Source organism: Alexandromys fortis, unplaced genomic scaffold (assembly GCF_014885135.2).
Source record: "Alexandromys fortis isolate MF-2015 unplaced genomic scaffold, M_Fortis_MF-2015_v1.1 scaffold_6, whole genome shotgun sequence".
Taxonomy (NCBI): Eukaryota; Metazoa; Chordata; class Mammalia; order Rodentia; family Cricetidae; genus Alexandromys; species Alexandromys fortis.
In genome coordinates, this window is record NW_026067902.1 from 25,713,001 (window position 1) to 25,730,722 (window position 17,722).

The following is a 17,722-nucleotide window of genomic DNA, read 5'->3' on the forward strand; positions in this document are numbered from 1 at the left end:
GAATCAATTAGAAGACCAAAACAGAGCGTCAGATTTAAATATTTGTTTCATTATGCCGTCTCACCTTTCCCTATTTCTTCGTGTGGGCTCTGCCTGCAGCTTGGAGTCATTAACTTCCTGAGGTTCCCTTTAGCATTTCTTGTCTAATGTACTTTGATGGTTCTATGTTTGACTGTAAAATACATTTGAAATTCAGGCAGTTTACAGTTCAATCATGGAATTTACTTTATATCTTCTTGGGGCCCCACATTCACCCAGATGTAAAAGGATGGCATGGACTTTGGTCGGTGCTTGCCCTTAGTCTGCCCTGCCCTATTGGAAGCCTTTGCTCTGAACCTGATTGAAAAGCATCCCTAACCTAAAAGACAGTAGACTCCCACTGTTCTTGCCAAGGTTGGTTTATCAGCAAACAAACAAACAAAACATCATTTCCCAATTACACACACACACACACACACACACACACAACACATACCCGGCCTGTTTTCAGAATCCTGGATTTATTTAATTTTATCAAGTTTTTTTATACAATGGGTTTACTGAGTTCCCTTCTCCAGCTCTTCTGGATTCTTCACGCTCAGTGGAGTTCTTATTTCTCCTGGTCACCGCAGGATCTTTTAGAAGAAAGAACAATATTGACAAATCCATGCCTCAGGAGTGACAACTTTGCAACAGCTAGGAAATGAAAGAGAAAAAGTAATTTGGAAACAGACTCTTGTCTTCCATCTCATCCGAGACAGCAACAGTATGCAGCAGCCTTCTAAGAAGGCAAATCCAGATCATAGCACAGGAACAGAGCAAGAGGGAACTGTGAAGAAAGAGTTAAAATTCCACTGTGTTTTTTTCTTCACCCTCTGTACAGGTGCTAAGAACTGTGTAGGAGGACAAATGAGCAAAGATATTGACAGCAGCCCTTTAAGTTTAACATTAAGGAGCAGAAGTCAAGAGGAATAGACACTGAAGCTAAGAGGGATAAGTTAAGCCTGGCAAGGAAGCTGTGTGCAGAGAGAGGGATTCTGGGGCAGAAGGATCAAGAGGTGGGAAATGGACACAGAGAGCAAAGGCAACATTAACACTTAGACGACAGAAAGCAGGTGTGTGCACACATGCCAATACTTGGAGATAGGAAGTGCGTGGGAAGAGAGAGAATACAGGACAGTGTAGATGGAGAGACCCCCACCTCTTCCAGTCTTGTGTTTCATCTATTCTAAGAAGGTATCAGAGATTGAAAGAACAGTATGGTAGGTTAATACCTTTGCTATTTTTTTCAAGTGTTTCTTTAAAGAGAAAGTATGACAGACAGACAAGGGTGAATGGAAGGGAACCATCTGTCACAGATAGAAACGGACACCCTAATAACCACAGTCGACATTCCCTCCTTAGATTACACAGAAATCACCATTAGAGACTCAGTGAAGACCAGTTTGGTGCTGAGTGCTGCGCATAGCAATGCAACAGGATAAATAGTAAGCTGCTTGAAAATAAATGTGCCAAAAAGAATCATGTTTCCTTGTTTATGACATTGCTTTAAATGCATACAAATATTGTTTCCCACCGCTGTGTTGCTGGGTACACTTCATCTTGGGGTGGTTGGTGCAATGACTACCCCAGCAAGTAGTTCACTGTCCCCAGTATGGAGCTAGAAGGAGTAAGGACCCAGTAGCCTTAGTCACTGCCCTGCTGCTGCCTGGTGCCTGAGCAGTGGCATCTCATGTTTGTTGTAGTGGAAACAATCGCACAGCTGCCCCTGTCACCTTGCCAATCGAAGAGGTCCTGCAGACCCTCCACGACTTGATTGCCTACTTCCAGCCACCAGAGGAGGAGATGCAACATGAAGACAAACAGAATAAGCTCCGGTCTCTCAAAAACAGACAGAATCTTTTCAAGGAGGAGGTAAGTCAAGAAAGAAAGACTGATGATTGATTGATTGACTGATCAATCGATTGATTCTGTTTACATTCAGAGCTGGACTATCCCTATGGATATATCTCTGTTTATAGGAATACACATATTAATGAGCAGACTCGAGAATAAGAAGCTTCCCAGAAGCTGGAAAGAAAAGAATTTACTGGGAGATTGATATTCCCTGACAACCACCAGTGATAGATTAGTGATGGTTGATCCATTCAGGCTGTTTAGGATTTGATGCTTCATTGAGTAGCTATGTCCAGAATCCACTAACAATAAATAAGCTTGTTATAGCATGTGTTGGTTGTGATCCGCAAATTTTGGGATATGTCAGAATTACCTAGGAAACCAATTTGAAAAAAAATGCAAGTGCTTATATTCCACCACAACAGAAGTATGTGGGGAACAGGTTTGAAGGATACGGATGATGGCCTTTTAGACAGTGAATATCTGAGTCACTGGGGTAGGGACTGAATGTGAAGGAAACATTAAATGGCATTGTGGTGTCTAGAGACTCAACCTATTCTGGCCCCATTCCTGCCTGCAGGTGACCTTAGATAAGTCATGGCCTCCTCTGAACTTGGGCATGATGGTCTGGTACTGTTAGGCTGCAGTGGACTTCCCCAGCACTCCGTGCCTGCAGATTCATCTCAAGTTATTGATGTGGGATTACAACAGTCACTGTCTAGTCTGTAGATCTTAGCAGGGTAGGACTTGGAGGCCTTCTGCGTGTGCCATAGACTATTGAGAGGACATTCACCATCTCCTCCCTCTATATTAGTAATAACTAGGTACACATGTTCGCATGGGATGCCATCATCTTGTAAGAATGCTGGAAAAGGGGTTGAAGATGCTCTTTAGGTTTGTTTTCTCTAAACCCCACCTAGGGGTAAGGAAAGTGAATGTGGTGGTCTTATTGGTATGATTTGCATGAATGAATTTCTCTTTTTATTAAAGATAGATTTTTTTCATACAAGACAGTCTGATCATAGTTAACCCTCCCCAAACTCCTCCAGATGTTTCCCACACACCCCCACCTAAATCCACACCCTTTCTTTCCCACTCTAATTAGAGAACAAAAAAAAATCACTAAAAAAAAAATAAAACATAAAAAAGAATAGGACAAAATAAAGAGAAAAAAGATAGACACTGCTTTAAAAGAAAGGATACAAGAAACACAGATGCAGAAACAAACAGACTCATACACACCAAAGTTCCATAAAAACACAAAATCAGAAACCATAACATGAATGAGATTTCTTAAATTCGAGGTTTAGGAAGGAAGTGGGAGCTTTACCCAGAGCAGTTCCGTCTGACTGAGTCAGACTCGTGTCTCATCAGACGGAAGGGAAGTTTGTGCGTGTCTCATTCACACCCTGTCTTCCTTGCTGTGCCCTTGGATTGAGTTAAACACAGCACATGGGGACAAACCCGTCACGAGAGACTGCTGACTCACCCCACAAATGGATGTTATTTAGGTCTACGAGGCATTAAAAGAAAATGTGTATTTTGTTTTTTAGAAGAAAAAACTCCGCTGGCTTAATGAAAATCTGTGGCCATATAAGTACTGTCTGTTTTAGGAGGTGAAGGATATGGGGTGGGGGTGGGGGGATGAACTTAGGGGTCCACCGTGCCTTTTTTGTCAAGAATGCTCATCTCTTCCTCAACTCTCCTCAGGGAATGTTGGCCCTGGTATTGAATTGCATTGATCGCTTAAATATCTACAATAGCGTAGCACACTTTGCAGGGATCGCAAGGGAAGAGAGTGGCATGGCCTGGAAAGAAATTCTAAACCTGTTGTACAAGTTGCTAGGTGAGTACACACGCAGCGCCTCCTCCCGGGGAAGATGCGCATGGCTAAAATCATATGGGTTGTTGACGTGAAACTTAGAATTCCTTGGAGGCCATTTGTTGAAGATTCTCTTCTAGCCTGGTTAAGCACTGTGAACCAGTAGCTTGTTGTACTTTCCAAATTAGAGCTAGACAGAAGTTGTCAGCTGTGGTAGCCAAGTGTGTAAGCCAAGGTATGTAGCCAGAGTACACAGCAGAAGTGCGTGCGAGAGAGGGAGTAAGTGAGAGAATTTTAATTGCCCTAGGTGTAGGAATGGGGAGGTATCAAAGGGCTAGACAAAGTGAGATGGCCGTTCAGGACTCTCGGAGCTAAGCTTGTGAATCACTCAACAGCTTTCAAGTTCACGCCATTACTGTGCACCTTTAACCTACATGATCAATTTTTCCCTCGGTTTCAGCTGCTCTCATCCGTGGAAACAGAAACAACTGTGCCCAATTCTCCAATAACCTTGATTGGTTAATTAGTAAACTGGACAGACTAGAATCTTCCTCAGGTAAGAATTAAGAACAGCAACAATGAAGTTTAACCGTGGAAGACAATTTTATTCCCCTTTTGTAGAAATGAAAACAGAGTTGACTCATTTCCATTTGGTGGCCACTAATCCTCAATTCAACAACAAGAAAATAAACAACTTCCAAATGATTCCTGACAGGACTCTGCCTTTATTTAACAGACTCTACCTCGGACTTCTTTAATCCTTCCTCTGTGGCTGAGGATTCATTCTGTGCTTTTGCCTCTACTCCATGGTCCCTCGCACACTCCCACCCAGTGGTGCTGGCCTCCTCCTGCTCCCTTATTCTCTGGGTACTTAGAATGAATTCCCCCTTTGCACGTCAGTTTAGCAGAATTAAAGGATCATCTTTAACTTCAGAGTAAATAATCCTCACCCACCTACCCCCAGTGGCCTTTTGTATCACATCTATGGCCCTTCCTGATGACTTTTAGAGAAGTGAGCACCATGGTCATCATTGGGAAGTAACCACTCACAAAGCCTAGCAGTTCGCTTCAGAGATGAGTGCATCCTATGGTAAACTGCAATGTTTTGGTGCTTTTTTAGTCCAGAGCAGGCAGGTGTTTGAGGAAACCAGCCCAGGAATAGTCCCCAGGGACCGCTTTCCTGCTCACATCATTGTAAGCTTCTCTTGTCTCTGGTGTCTTCCTTTGTTAGTGAAATTATATTTCAGGACACATTAAGAACACCTTGATTGAATAAAACCAAATTAAGGGATTTTTAAAAATAAAACCAGTGACGCTCTTGGCCAAACACTTCCCGTGGATTCTTGTCAGGATGTGAACCTTGTATGTTCAGGAATATTTGTTTACCTTAGGGCCTCAAACTGTGCATAGAAACCCATCCACTGTGCCAATGAAAACTGTGTGTTTCTCAAGCTCAGAGATCATGTGGGATTCCCCTCTGTATGGTGTGAATATGTTTTATGACCATTGGTTAATGAATAAAGCTGTTTTGGCCAATGGCTTAACAGAGCAAAGCCCTGTGGAAAATCGGAACAGAGATATAGAGAAAAAGTAGGTGGAGTCAAGGAGACACCATGTAACCGCCGAAGGAGACAGACGCCAGATCTTTACCACAGCCTTGTGCCAATACATAGATTAGTACAGATGGGTTAATTCAAGATGGAAGAGCTATCTAGAAATATGCCTGAGTCATTGGCCAAAATAGCTTTATTCATTAACCAATGATAACAAAACATATTCACACCATACAGAGGGGAATCCCACATCAAATACTTTATTAGCTACATTAGGACATCAAAAATAACCCCTAATTTCTGTTCTTAGAAAAGCACTTATTCTGAGGATAAAGTCAGAATAGTTCTAAATCTCTTGAATGATCCTTGTAATCCATAGGTAAATTGGGCAACTGCTTATATGTATAGATAGATAGATGATAGATAGATAGATAGATAGATAGATAGATAGATAGATAGATGTACATATGTATGTATTTAAATGAAGTATTGTCTGGTTTGATCAGTTTAAGAATCCCACTTTACAACTGCTTTCATGTATTTGACAAAGATCATGTTACTAGGAAAGGGAGGGTTAAGTTAGTGTTGAATTAAAATCACCTCTAAGCTACAGGCTATACAGCTTTGGGACCCCTGGAATCTACTGAAGATGCCTACATCTCTCTTCTGGCTGGGAAGGTTTAGTAAAGTCAACAAACTATGGCACTCTAGCCCCTTAGGAAGCTCCTTTTACCTCTGATTTCTAAATTTGGCTAGTTCTGCAGCTTGCTGAATGGCCAAATGATTGTCATGGCGTTTATGCAGGTATCTTGGAGGTCTTGCACTGCATCTTGATTGAAAGCCCAGAAGCCTTAAACCTGATAGCAGAGGGTCACATCAAGTCCATCATCTCCCTCCTGGACAAGCACGGGCGGAATCACAAGGTGGGTACGGAAGGAAGGCACTCCTGGTGGCTGGTTTGCCTGCCTTCTCTTTCCCTCGCTCTAATATCCATTCTATGTTGTTGGAAGCGTGACATGAAGTCTCTTGATGATTTTGACAAAAGCTTTGGGAGACTGGGATTCTGAAAATCTACAGACACACTCCAAGATAGCCAGCCTCACTGAATCTTAAATGATCTGGGTATCCCCAGCTTCCCAAGCCCAACTCATCATCATTAGCGCTTTGAACACACATCTCACTGTGGGGTCAGTTGAACAAGATTGGCTCTCATTCTAGGATCTGTAAATTTAGCAGTGCGTGATTTGATTGGACATGTGGGGTAGAGCTGAGTGGCCAGGAATTCGATGGGAAGAAGTTTAGTCCCCAGTTCTTTCCTATCATCGTTTTGTGGGAAGGGAGCTATATGTTGGGATGTGTTTCAGTCCAGGAAAAGGAGCCCCTGCAGCACTGACTACATCATATGCAATAGCCCGAGGAAGCAGAAAAGCTATGGTCCTTAACATCTGTGAAATTGCTGGGCAAAGAAGAAAACTATGTGGGGTTTGTAATTGCTTCCTCGGATGTGGTAAATCAAAAGCGAGCATGAGGCTTGAGCCTTAGTCCAGCTTCTATGCATTCCAACATGTTCCTCCCTGTCTTCAAGATGTAGTAAAAATGACTGATGAGCGGAGAAGAAATGTATGGCTTGGGCCACAATCAAAGACAAAGAAGCCATGAAAAGGAGGGTTGCGCTGCGTTCATTACACGGGGGCCTTACTACAGTCCTTCCACATAAAGCACTTCAGAAAATAGCCAGCCTCCTTACACCTTCCCACATCCAAAAAGCATTGCCTGGATGGCATTGGATGACCACTTGGCTATTGTTCTGCCCATTCCACAACTGAGAAAATTGAGGCCTGGTGAACTAAAGGTGTGGGATGACTGTGCATTTGAGCAAAACCCTGTTTCAAAGCAAAGTCTGATCAGGGTGCCCTATGTTTATATTTGACAGATTTTTGTGTCTTGAGTGTCCTAGGCTCAAAGTATCACTCGTGTCTTAGGGGCAGAACAGTTTGCTGTGTGTAGGCCAGAGAACTCTTACACTTTACTTTTGCTTAGGAAATGCCAATGACGTCTTCCTCTATCTGAAGTTCTGTGCTTTCTACAGCCTCAGCATTTCAGACTCTCATGTTCACTGAGTTTCCATGAAGACGGTGACACAATGTAAAGAATTCTGGAGGCTCAGGGAACGTAAGCAGCAGGCATCTGTTGATGATAAAGTGATGACAACAGTGACAAACACTGGTTCTTTTTTTCCATTTTTTCCTTTTTTATTTATTTATTGAGCTATACACTTTTCTCGGTTCCCTTTCCTTCGCCCCGCCTCCTCTTCAGCCCTCTCCCATGCTCCCAGTTTACTCAGGAGATCTTGTCTTTTTCTACTTCTAATGTAGATTAGATCCATGTATGTCGCTCTTCGGGTTCTCATTGTTGTCTAGGTTCTCTGGGATTGTGATTTGTATGCTTTTCTTTGCTTTATGTCTAAAAGCCACTTATGAGTGAGTACATGTGATAATTGTCTTTCTGTGTCTGGGTTACCTCACTCTATATAATGTTTTCTAGATCAATCCATTTGCCTACAAATTTCAAGATGACATTATTTTTTTCTGCTGTGTAGTATACTCCACATTTTCCTTATTCATTCTTTGGTCGAGGGGCGTTTAGTTGTTTCCAAGTTTTGGCTATGATAAACAATGCTGCTATGAACATAGTTGAGCACATGTCATTGGGGCACGATTGAGCATTTTTTTCAATATACACCTAAAAGTGGTATTGCTGGATTCTGAGGAAAGTTGATTCCTAATTTTCTGAGAAATCACCACACTGACATCCAAAGGGACTGAACCAGCTTGCACTCCCACCAGCAATGCAGGAGTATTATTCCCTTTATCCCACATCCTCTCCAGCATAAGTTGTCATCGGTGTTTTTGATCGTGGCCATTCTTACAGGTTCAAGATGGAATCTCAGAGTTGTTTTGATTTTCATTTCTCTGATGACTAAGGATGTTGAACATTTCCTTAAATGTCTTTCAGCCATTTTAGATTCCTCAGTTGAGAGTTTTCTGTTTAGGTCTGTACTCCATTTTTAAAAATTGGATTATTTGTTCTTTTGATGACCAATTTCTTGAGTTCTTTGTATGTTTTGGAGATCAGTCCTCTGTCTGATGTGGGGTTAGTGAAGATCTTTTCCCATTATGTAGGCTATCATTTTGTCTTGTTGACCATGTCCTTGGCTTTACAGAGGTTTTTCAGTTTCTGGAGGTCCCATTTAATTGTTTCTCTCAGTGTCTGTGCTACTGGGGTTATACTTAGGAAGTGATCTCTTGTGCCAATGCATTCAAGTGTATTTTCCACTTTCTCTTCTATGAAGTTCAGTGTGGCTGGCTTTATGTTGAGGTCTTTGGTCCATTTGGATTTGAGTTTAGTGCATGGTGATAGATATGGATCTATTTTCATTCTTCTACATATTGATTTCCAATTATGCCAGCACCACTTGTTGAATATGCTTTCTTTTTTTTCTACTTTATATTTTTTGGTTCTTTGTTAAAAATCAGGTGTTTGTAGGTGTGTGGATTAATGTCTGGGTCTTTAGTTCAGTTCCATTGGCCCTTCTGTCTGTTTTTATTCCAATACCAGGCTGTTTTCAGTACTGTGGCTCTATAGTAGAGTTTTAAGTCAGGGATTGTGATCCCTCCAGAAGTTCTTTTATTGTACAGGATGGTTTTGGTTATCCTAGGGGTTTTTTTTTTCCATATGTAGTTTAGTCTGTTCTTTTGAGGTCTGGAAGAATTTTGCTGGAATTTTTGATGGGCATTGTATTGAATCTGTAGATGGCTTTTGGTAAGATTGCCATTTTTACTATGTTACCTCTACCTACCTAAGAGCATGAAAAGATCGTTCCATTTTCTGGTGTCTTCAATTTCTTTCTTCAAAAATTTAAAGTTCTTGTCATACAGGTCTTCCATTTGTTTGGTTAGAGTACTCTGAACTATTTTATGCTATTTGTGGCTATTGTGAAGGGTGATGTTTCTCTGATTTCTTTCTCAGCCCATTTATCATCTGTGTAAAAGAGGGCTACTGATTTTTATTGAGCTCTACATTTTTCTCTGGTCCCCTCCTTGCCTCTCACCTCTCCTTCAACCCTTTCCCATGGTCCCCATGCTTCCAAATTATTCAGGAGATCTTATCTTTTTATACTTCCCATGTAGATTAGATCCATATATGTCTCTCTTAGGGTCTTCATTGTTGTTTAGGTTCTCTGGGATTGTGAATTGTAGGCTGGTTTTCTTTACTTTATGCTTACAAACCACTTAGGAGTGAGTACATATAATAATCGTCTTTCTGAGTTTGGGTTACCTCATGCAAATGATATTTTCTAGCTTCATCCATTTGCCTGCAAATTTCAAGATGTCGTAATTTTTTTTTCTGCTGTGTAGTACTCCATTGTGTAAATGTACCACATATTCCTCATCCATTCTTCAGTCAAGGAGCATTTAGGTTGTTTCCAGATTCTGGCTATGACAAATAATGCTGCTATGAACATAGTTGAGCACATGTCCTTGTGTCACAATTGAGACTGTATTCTTCTACATTACAGAAAGAGTTTATGATTTTTGGGTTCGCTTATGTAAACTACCATCAGCAAATAGTGAGAGTTTGACTTCTTCTTTTCTGATTTGTATCCCATTGATCTCCTTTTGTTGTCTAATTGCTCTTGCTAGGACTTCAAGAACTTGAATAGATATGGAGAGAGTGGACAACCTTGTCATGTTTCTGATTTTAGTAGGGTTTTTGTGAGTTTCTCTCCATTTAGTTTGATGTTGGATGTTGGCTTGCTGTTTATTGCCTTTATTATGTTTAAGTATGTTCCTTGTATCCCTGCCCTCTCCAAGCCCTTCATCATGAAGGGATGTTGTATATTGTTGAAGGCCTTTTTAGCATTTAATGCGATAATTGTGGTTTTCATTTTTCAGTTTGCTTATATGGTGGATTCATTGACAGATTTTCATATGTTGAACCATCCCGACATGTCTGGGATGAAACCAACTTGATCATGGTGGATGATTTTTCTGATGTGTTCTTGAATTCAATTTGTCAGTATTTTATTGTGTATTTTTGCATAAATGTTCATGAGTGAGATTTTCTGTAATTCTCTTTTTTAGTGATGTCTTTATGTGTTTTGGTCATCAGGGTAATAGTAGTCTCATAAAAAAAAAGAGTTTGGCAATGTTCCTTCTGTTTCTATTGTGTGGAACAGTTTGAGGAGTATTGGTATTAGTTCTTTGAAAATCTTGTAGAATTCTGAGCTGAAACCTGGGTTTTTTTTTGGTTGGGAGACTATTGATGACTATTTCTATTTTTTTCAGCAGTTATAGGTCTGCTTAATTTGCTTATCTGGTATTTATTTAATTTTGATAAGTGATATTTATCCAGAAAGTTGGCCATTTCCTTTATGTTTTCCAATTTTGTGGAATACACGTTTTGAAATATGACCTAATGATTCTCTGAATTTCCTCTGTGTCTGTTGTTATGTCCCCTTTTCATTTTTTGATTTTGTTAATTTAAATATTCTCTTCCTGCCTTTTGGTTATTTTGGATAAAGGTTTATCTATTTTGTTGATTTTTCTCGAAGAACCAACTCTTTGTCTCAGTGATTCTTTATATTGTTTTCTTTGTTTCTATTTTGTTTATTTCAGCTCTCAATTTGATTTTTTTCCTGCCGTCTAGTTATTTTGGGTGAGTTTGCTTCTTTTTGTTCTAGATTTCTCAAATGCTCTGTTAATTCACTAGTGTGAGATTTTTCCAACATCTTTATGTAGGCATTTAGTGTTATGAACTTTCTTTTTAACACTGCTTTCATTGTGTCCCATAAATTTGGGTATGTTGTGTGGTCATTTTCATTGAATTTTAGGAAGTCTTTAATTTCTTTTTTTACTTCTTCTTTGTCCCATTGATGATTCAAGTGAGCATTGTTTAATTTCCATGTGTTTGTGGGATTTCTGGAATTAAGTTTTGCTGTTGAATTCTAGTTTTAAGCCATGGTGATCCAATAAGATACGAGGCCTTATTCCAATTTTTTATGTCTGTTGTAGTTTGTTTTGTTACCTTGTATGTGGTCAGTTTTTGAGAAAGTTCTATGAGGTGCTAAGAAGAAGGTATATTCTTTTATGTTTGGATGGAATATTCTATAGATGTCTGTTAAACCCATTTGAGTCATAACATCTGTTAGTTCCCTTATTTCTCTGTTAATTTTCTGTCTGACAGACTTGTCCAGTGATGATAATGGGGTGTTGAAGTCTCCAAATATTAGCGTATGACATTTAATACATGCTTTAAGGCTTAGTAGTGTTTCTTTTACATATGAGGGTGCCCTTTTATTTGGGGCATAGACATTCAGTATTGATATTTTTTGATGGATTTTTCCTGTGACTAATATGAAATGTCCTTCTTTGTCTCTTTTGATTGATTTTAGTCTGAAGTCTATTTTGTTAGATATTAGGATAGCTGTACTACTTTGTTTCTTAGGTCCATTTGATTGAAAAATTTTTCTCCAACCCTTTACTCTGAGGCAATATCTGTCTTTGAGGTCGAGGTGTGTTTCTTGTATGCAACAGAAGGATGGATTCTGTTTTCGTATCTAATCTGTTAGCCTGTGTCTTTTTATAGGTGAGTTGAGTCTATTTATATATTAAGGGAAATTAATGATCAGTGATTGCTGTCTCCTGCTATTTTAGTTTCCATTGTTGGTTATGTTATTTTGTGTGTTTTTCTCTTCTTTGGGATTTGCTGCTGTGAGATCATCTATTGCCTGTGTTTTTGTTGATGTAGCCAAGTGCCTTGGGTTGGAGTTTTCCTTCTAATTTTAAATTTTCTCTTTAAGGGCCCCAAATATTCTCCTAAAGTTATTTTTAGGTCGTTTTTTTCTGCTTAATCTATGTTTGGTTGTTCAAGTCTTGCTTTTGGGGCCACTAATTTTTATTGGTGCCGTGTTGCTCTTTGTGGTGTTGTGTGTGTCCTTACCTTGTCTACCCATCCTTACCTCTGGTTGGTGTAGTTGAGGCTGTCTGTTTCTCTGGTGGTCAATCTTCCAGGTGCCATGAATCCAAGGCTCAGATGGTTGCTCCTTGTGGTGCAGTCAGGGCCACAGTCCCAGTCCCTCTGTGTTCCTGTAGGTCACTCAGTGCTCCAAACACTAGTTTCTTTTGCCAAGTACTTGGAATGCTATGTACCACTTTCTGTGTTCACAAACATCCTCCTTACTCATCACCATGCCCCCATGAAGTGGTTATTATCATCATTATTATTATTATTATTATTATTATTATTATTATTATTATTAACTATTATTATTTCCATTTGGCAGAGGCAGGACATGGACTCTTGCTTGCTATTAACCAATATTCCAGGAACCTCTCAGCTAATCAATGACATGCTAGAAGCAAACATTTACAGTTCTTACCAGTATCTCAATCTGAACATGAACGTGATGAATATTGTCCTTATGGCTCAAATATGTTGAGAATGTATTAATTTTATTTTTAGAATTATGTAAATAAAAAACTCTTCAAAGTGGAACCTCTACAATTAAAGGCCATTATAGGCTAACACTAAAGCTTAAGGGCTTCCATTGTTCGTGAATGTGGGCTTTATAGAGTTTGTGTATACGGTGGAGATTGAGAATCCATTGTTATCCCATAGCATCTCCCGACATTTGCTTAGAATGAAGACTGTATGTAAGTGTAGCCCCTTCCTCTTTATCCTGTTTAAGTTGTTAGCTTGTTCACTATATAGAAAGCATTGCTTCTCATCTGAAGCTTTACTTTATTTGCTATCACAAGTTATAGAAAAGAATGTAATCTTTACCAAAAGGAGAAAAGTGGGTTGTGGGATCCGCTCCATTCTGTTTTCTAATCCGCTCTCTCCTTTGACCTTCCAGTGACTTTATTCTTGTGGGTCGATCCACGGCTTCTCCCTTTCAGCTTCTCCAGGACCTAACTACGGTCTTCTCTTGTTAATTAAAAAGCAACTTTTGTCCACTCTTCAAAACTTAATTTAAATTTCACTCTTCTCATGAAACTTCAAAATCCCAGTTGTAACTGATCTCCTCACTTCTACTCATAGAGAATGTTTTTGTGTTATAACAACTGTTCTGATTTGCATTTCACTGTGATTATTTTCACAGAATATTTCTCTTACCCATTCTAAGTTACCTCATGATCGAGACTGTCATTGTGGTCAGTAGAGGGTCAAGCTCGTGTACTTAATGATGCAAGCATCCATACTTGCTTGTCAAACGTTGAATAAACAATAGTGAGTGAATAGGACCCAAGTCTACTCCTGTCTCACCTTGAACTGATGGAAGGCTGCACATGTGAACATGACTTGTGTTACAGAACAACAGGAAAATCAGTGTCTAAAAGAAACATTGTCACTAGCACTGATTTGCTTGGCAAAAAGAAAGATTGATAAAAATATAGCATTTGTCCTATATTTTCCCACAGAGTTGACTTTTATTAATAAAAATAATTATTATTTAGTAATAATAATTAATAATGATAATCTGCTCATCTGCTTGCTTCCCTGAATTGCCACAAATCTATTCAAACTGGTCACAGATAAATATTTTTATAATCGTTTTTGTTTCACAATAATTTTGAGTCACTTGTGAGAAAAATCTATGGTAAAATAGTAATTTAATTGGTCTGTGGAAAGAATGAATCAGCACCAAAAGTTTAGCCTGAGTTGGTGGAGGATACAGTGTAAGCAAACAAATCATTAGCTCCCACACCATTGCTCCAGAGCTCCTAAAATCGGTTGTTTCATGGCAGCCACAGCAGCAGGGATTGCCTGCCAGCCACTCAGTTCTCAGCCACAGGGAGAATAGGTCTGAGCCCAGGGGGGCTGGGAACACCCTTTTTTAAATGTATAACTTGATGTAAAGATCCCAAATTAGGTATATTTTACATTTTAAAATAAGTCTGCTTTTATACATAAAAACTAATGACAATAAAACATCCAAATAATGTTTTTGTTCACATCCAATAGGGGGTTCTTTTCTTTCAAGTTGGATCCCCATATAAATGTAGGTTTCCCATATGGACTGAAGGAGACAAAGAGCAAAGGATGTCCATTGGAAGACATGTGGTATCAGTGATGGAAATCATTATAGTCCAGTGTGGGCCATTGATTCTGGAAGCCTAACTCCTAAATCAAGCCTGCATGCAGCCACTTAGCATACAGGGCTTTTGCTTTTGCTCTCATCACTGTCCAGACCCCTTCAGTTGCAGAGCTCCCCTCTGTGTCTGTTCAGAGACACATGCTCCCTCAGGTCATCTCTAGCTGCCATGGGCTTACACATCTAGATATTGCTGGAACTTCTTATAACATGAAACTTTGATTTGGAATGAGTAGGAGGTACTGTGGTTTGGTGGAACAATCCATGCACCTCTGTCTCTAGCAAGCTCCCAGTCCTCTCAGAGCTGCCAGCCTAGGAAACTGAGAATGGAGTCCCCAGCGCTATAAACCCTGCACTGGATCTGAACGCAGAAGAAAGAATAGAGTACACTTAGGAGAGTTGGGGAGATGTTGTCACCTCCACCCAAATGCTCTTGAGCAGAACTCAGTTACTGGACCCCACACACCTGCAAGGTAGACTTCCTAGTTGGCTCAGGAAGAGAGGGATGTAGAGTTTGGGGAGCACTCAGCAGAACCTACTTCGCCAGGCGAGCTTCCCAGGGCCTGCAGAGAAATTAGCAAGCACAGATGGTCTAGGCAAGATGTCTGTGAACTCGTGTGGTGCAGTCCATCTACACCTGCTTCTCATTGAAAAGAGCCCCTTTAAATACTTTGAGAAAGAAGGGTGTCCCTATTCCCCCATTATACATGAAGAAATGTCATCTTTATGGTGTCAGCTGTTTATAGGTGAGCGTTGCTCTATTGGGCTGTGCTTCTTGTCTCTATTTCCTTTGCTCTGGCTATTATATATGAATTAAGCTCAGCTTTGGCTCTGGCTGGGACAGCAAGGTTCCCGCTGCCATCCCTCCAAAGCAAAACAGATGAAGGTGTATGATAGGCCAGATGGAAAGTATTTTATTTTCCAGCCATTCATGGCTCTCTGCTCCGAATGAGAAATCACCCTCTGGATTTCGAGTTTCCACAGCTGATATCTGTCATGGAGCGGTAATGGCAAGAGTGCCCTGTAAAGCTGCCTCGGGGCTTCTTTTTCTGTTTGTCCCATAAATGTGTTCCGTATTTGTCTGGAACGAAGTTGACATTCAGGGAGTCAGGTGGAAAATTGGTTTGTGAGAATTATGGACACAAATGCCATCAACAACCTTAAGGTATCCAACCTCACCAAGTGCTGAGTCTTCAGTGGCTACTTTAAATGACTGAAGTGTGTTTGCCATCTTCCTTGTGCAGGAGAGAGGAATAGTGCTTGCCCTAGCACTGTTTACTCTGTTGTGGCACAAACACAAAATCTGAATACGAGGGGACGGGGCACAATGAGATAGAGAAAATGAAATGAGAGCCCAGAAGAGGAGGTGAGGCATAGGACCATTTCCACTTACCAGGCTACTGGAAACAGTCACTGTGGCTTGATGACAAGTCTCTCAGATTTATGAATCACCTAGGCTCTTGCAGGTTTGCTGTCCTTCCAGGCCGGAGAAAGAGAGTTGGTGAACACTCTGAACACTGGCTTTTAGGAATTTATGAGCATCTTTAGGCACTCTGATGATATCTCAGCAAGATGGAGTCTGCACTGCTGCCTGAGGGTTGCAAGCCAGCTGCATTCCAGATCCTAAACAAATGGGCTCTGAATTTGTCTGTCATTCCCAGCTGTCTGAGCACCTGACTAATCCTCAGTGAATGTGGGCTGGGTAAGAGAGTGAAGCCGGGCTGAAAGGCTTGTGGACAGCATTTGATTTAATGACTGGGCTAATGAGTAGTGACTGGATTTGGTGCCTTGAGAATCTCACCACATCCTAGTCCTGACCCTGGCTGGACAGCTTGTCTCCTTAGTTTCAGTTCTCACCGTAATAGAATTTGACCACAGGTGGGATGCACAGTCTGGAGAGACGGAGCATAAGACCAAGGCCATGGGTCTGGAAGGATGCCAGACCTCATTTTCCCAGCAGCAGCTGTCTCTGGAGCATCAGTCACGCCTGCTGAGTAAGACTCTCACAGATCTAGGCTAGTTCTCCATAGACCCTTTGCTCGCCCCTAACCTACAGGCCTCCTGCTACTTTTGTGTGTGATGGCGATTGAGCTCTGTGTAATGTACCCCTCCTCTTGGAGCTGAGGTGTAGGGTGGGTGTGTTATGTTGTGGAATATTATTTTAAGGTGTGTTTACTTTTGTTTGTGCTGAGTTGGTTTAACTCTGGGAAGCTGTATTTCTTTGCCTGTCTAAACCACCTGATGGTCTACTAGAGCCGAACAACTAGTAGCAAGGCAGGAGAAAGGATAAGCAGGGCTGGCAGGCAGAGTAAAATAGAAGGAGAAATCTGGGAGAGGAAGAGGAATAAGGTAGAACAAGGGGAGGAGGGCATCAGTGCCAAGCACCCAGCTACACAGCAAGCCATGGAGTAAGAAATAATGAAAGGTATACAGAACTAGAGAAAGGTAAAAGCCCAGAAGCAAAAAGTACTTTAAAGATAAGAAAAGCTGGCAAAAAAAAAAAAAGCCAAACTAAAGCTGGGATTATAAATAATAATAAGCCTACATGTGTGATTTATTTGGGAGCTGAATGGTAGGCCCCCCAAAAGAGAAAAACAACCAACAGCAGTGTCCTCTGGCAGGTTCTCGATGTCCTGTGTTCCCTCTGTCTCTGCAATGGGGTCGCAGTAAGAGCCAACCAGAATCTGATCTGTGACAACCTACTACCCCGGAGGAACCTGCTCCTGCAGACACGGCTAATTAATGATGTCACCAGGTAGGGTCACTGTTGCCATTCCAGATGCCAAGTGTGTCTCTAGGTAGGAAACAGGACGTTGTGGCATTTCAAGCATGATCAGACCATGAACAGGTACACTTGGTATGACTAGGTCCTTGTCCTCCAGCTCCTTTAATGGAGTTTTTTAAAATTACCCTTAAAGTATCTGAGAATGGAAGGTAAGTACATTCTAATGATTGAGGTTTTACTTTAAAAAAAAAAGAATGAACCTTTAGTATTCCTTTATGATACATTCATGTTCTTATATGCCATTTTTCTAAAACATTTTAGTATAATGTATGTCCCACCTTATTACTATACTTACTTACTTTCAAGGACACATGAGCATTTACCTGACTGATGTCTGCGAGGGTCAAGAAAGACCCAACCAAACCTCCAACCCACCTGGTTTCTACATGTGGCCACATGCAACTCATGTGAGCTCACTGAACCAGGCAGGCTTTATGTTCCTCTTCCATTTTCTACTAGGTCCACATCCTGACCCTCAGTAGTGAGGGAAAAACTTCCTTCCAAAGCACAGAGCAACACAGACACCTGGC

At 40.8% G+C, this 17,722-nt stretch overlaps 1 protein-coding gene across 14 annotated transcripts in view; it reads left to right on the forward strand.

Annotated features, from left to right (window-relative positions):
- Ryr3 (ryanodine receptor 3) overlaps positions 1 to 17,722 on the forward strand; it is a 528,284-nt gene that overhangs the window by 264,727 nt on the left and 245,835 nt on the right. For all 14 annotated transcript variants that reach the window (XR_007590437.1, XR_007590438.1, XR_007590440.1 and 11 more), the window contains exons 13-17: positions 1,725 to 1,893; positions 3,586 to 3,721; positions 4,158 to 4,253; positions 6,055 to 6,173; positions 17,029 to 17,162. Coding sequence is in view for 8 of the 14 variants with exons in the window: in XM_050134439.1 (XP_049990396.1) it covers positions 1,725 to 1,893; positions 3,586 to 3,721; positions 4,158 to 4,253; positions 6,055 to 6,173; positions 17,029 to 17,162 (654 nt within the window). In the remaining 6 variants the exon portion in view is untranslated. The remainder of the gene's footprint in view (positions 1 to 1,724; positions 1,894 to 3,585; positions 3,722 to 4,157; positions 4,254 to 6,054; positions 6,174 to 17,028; positions 17,163 to 17,722) is intronic.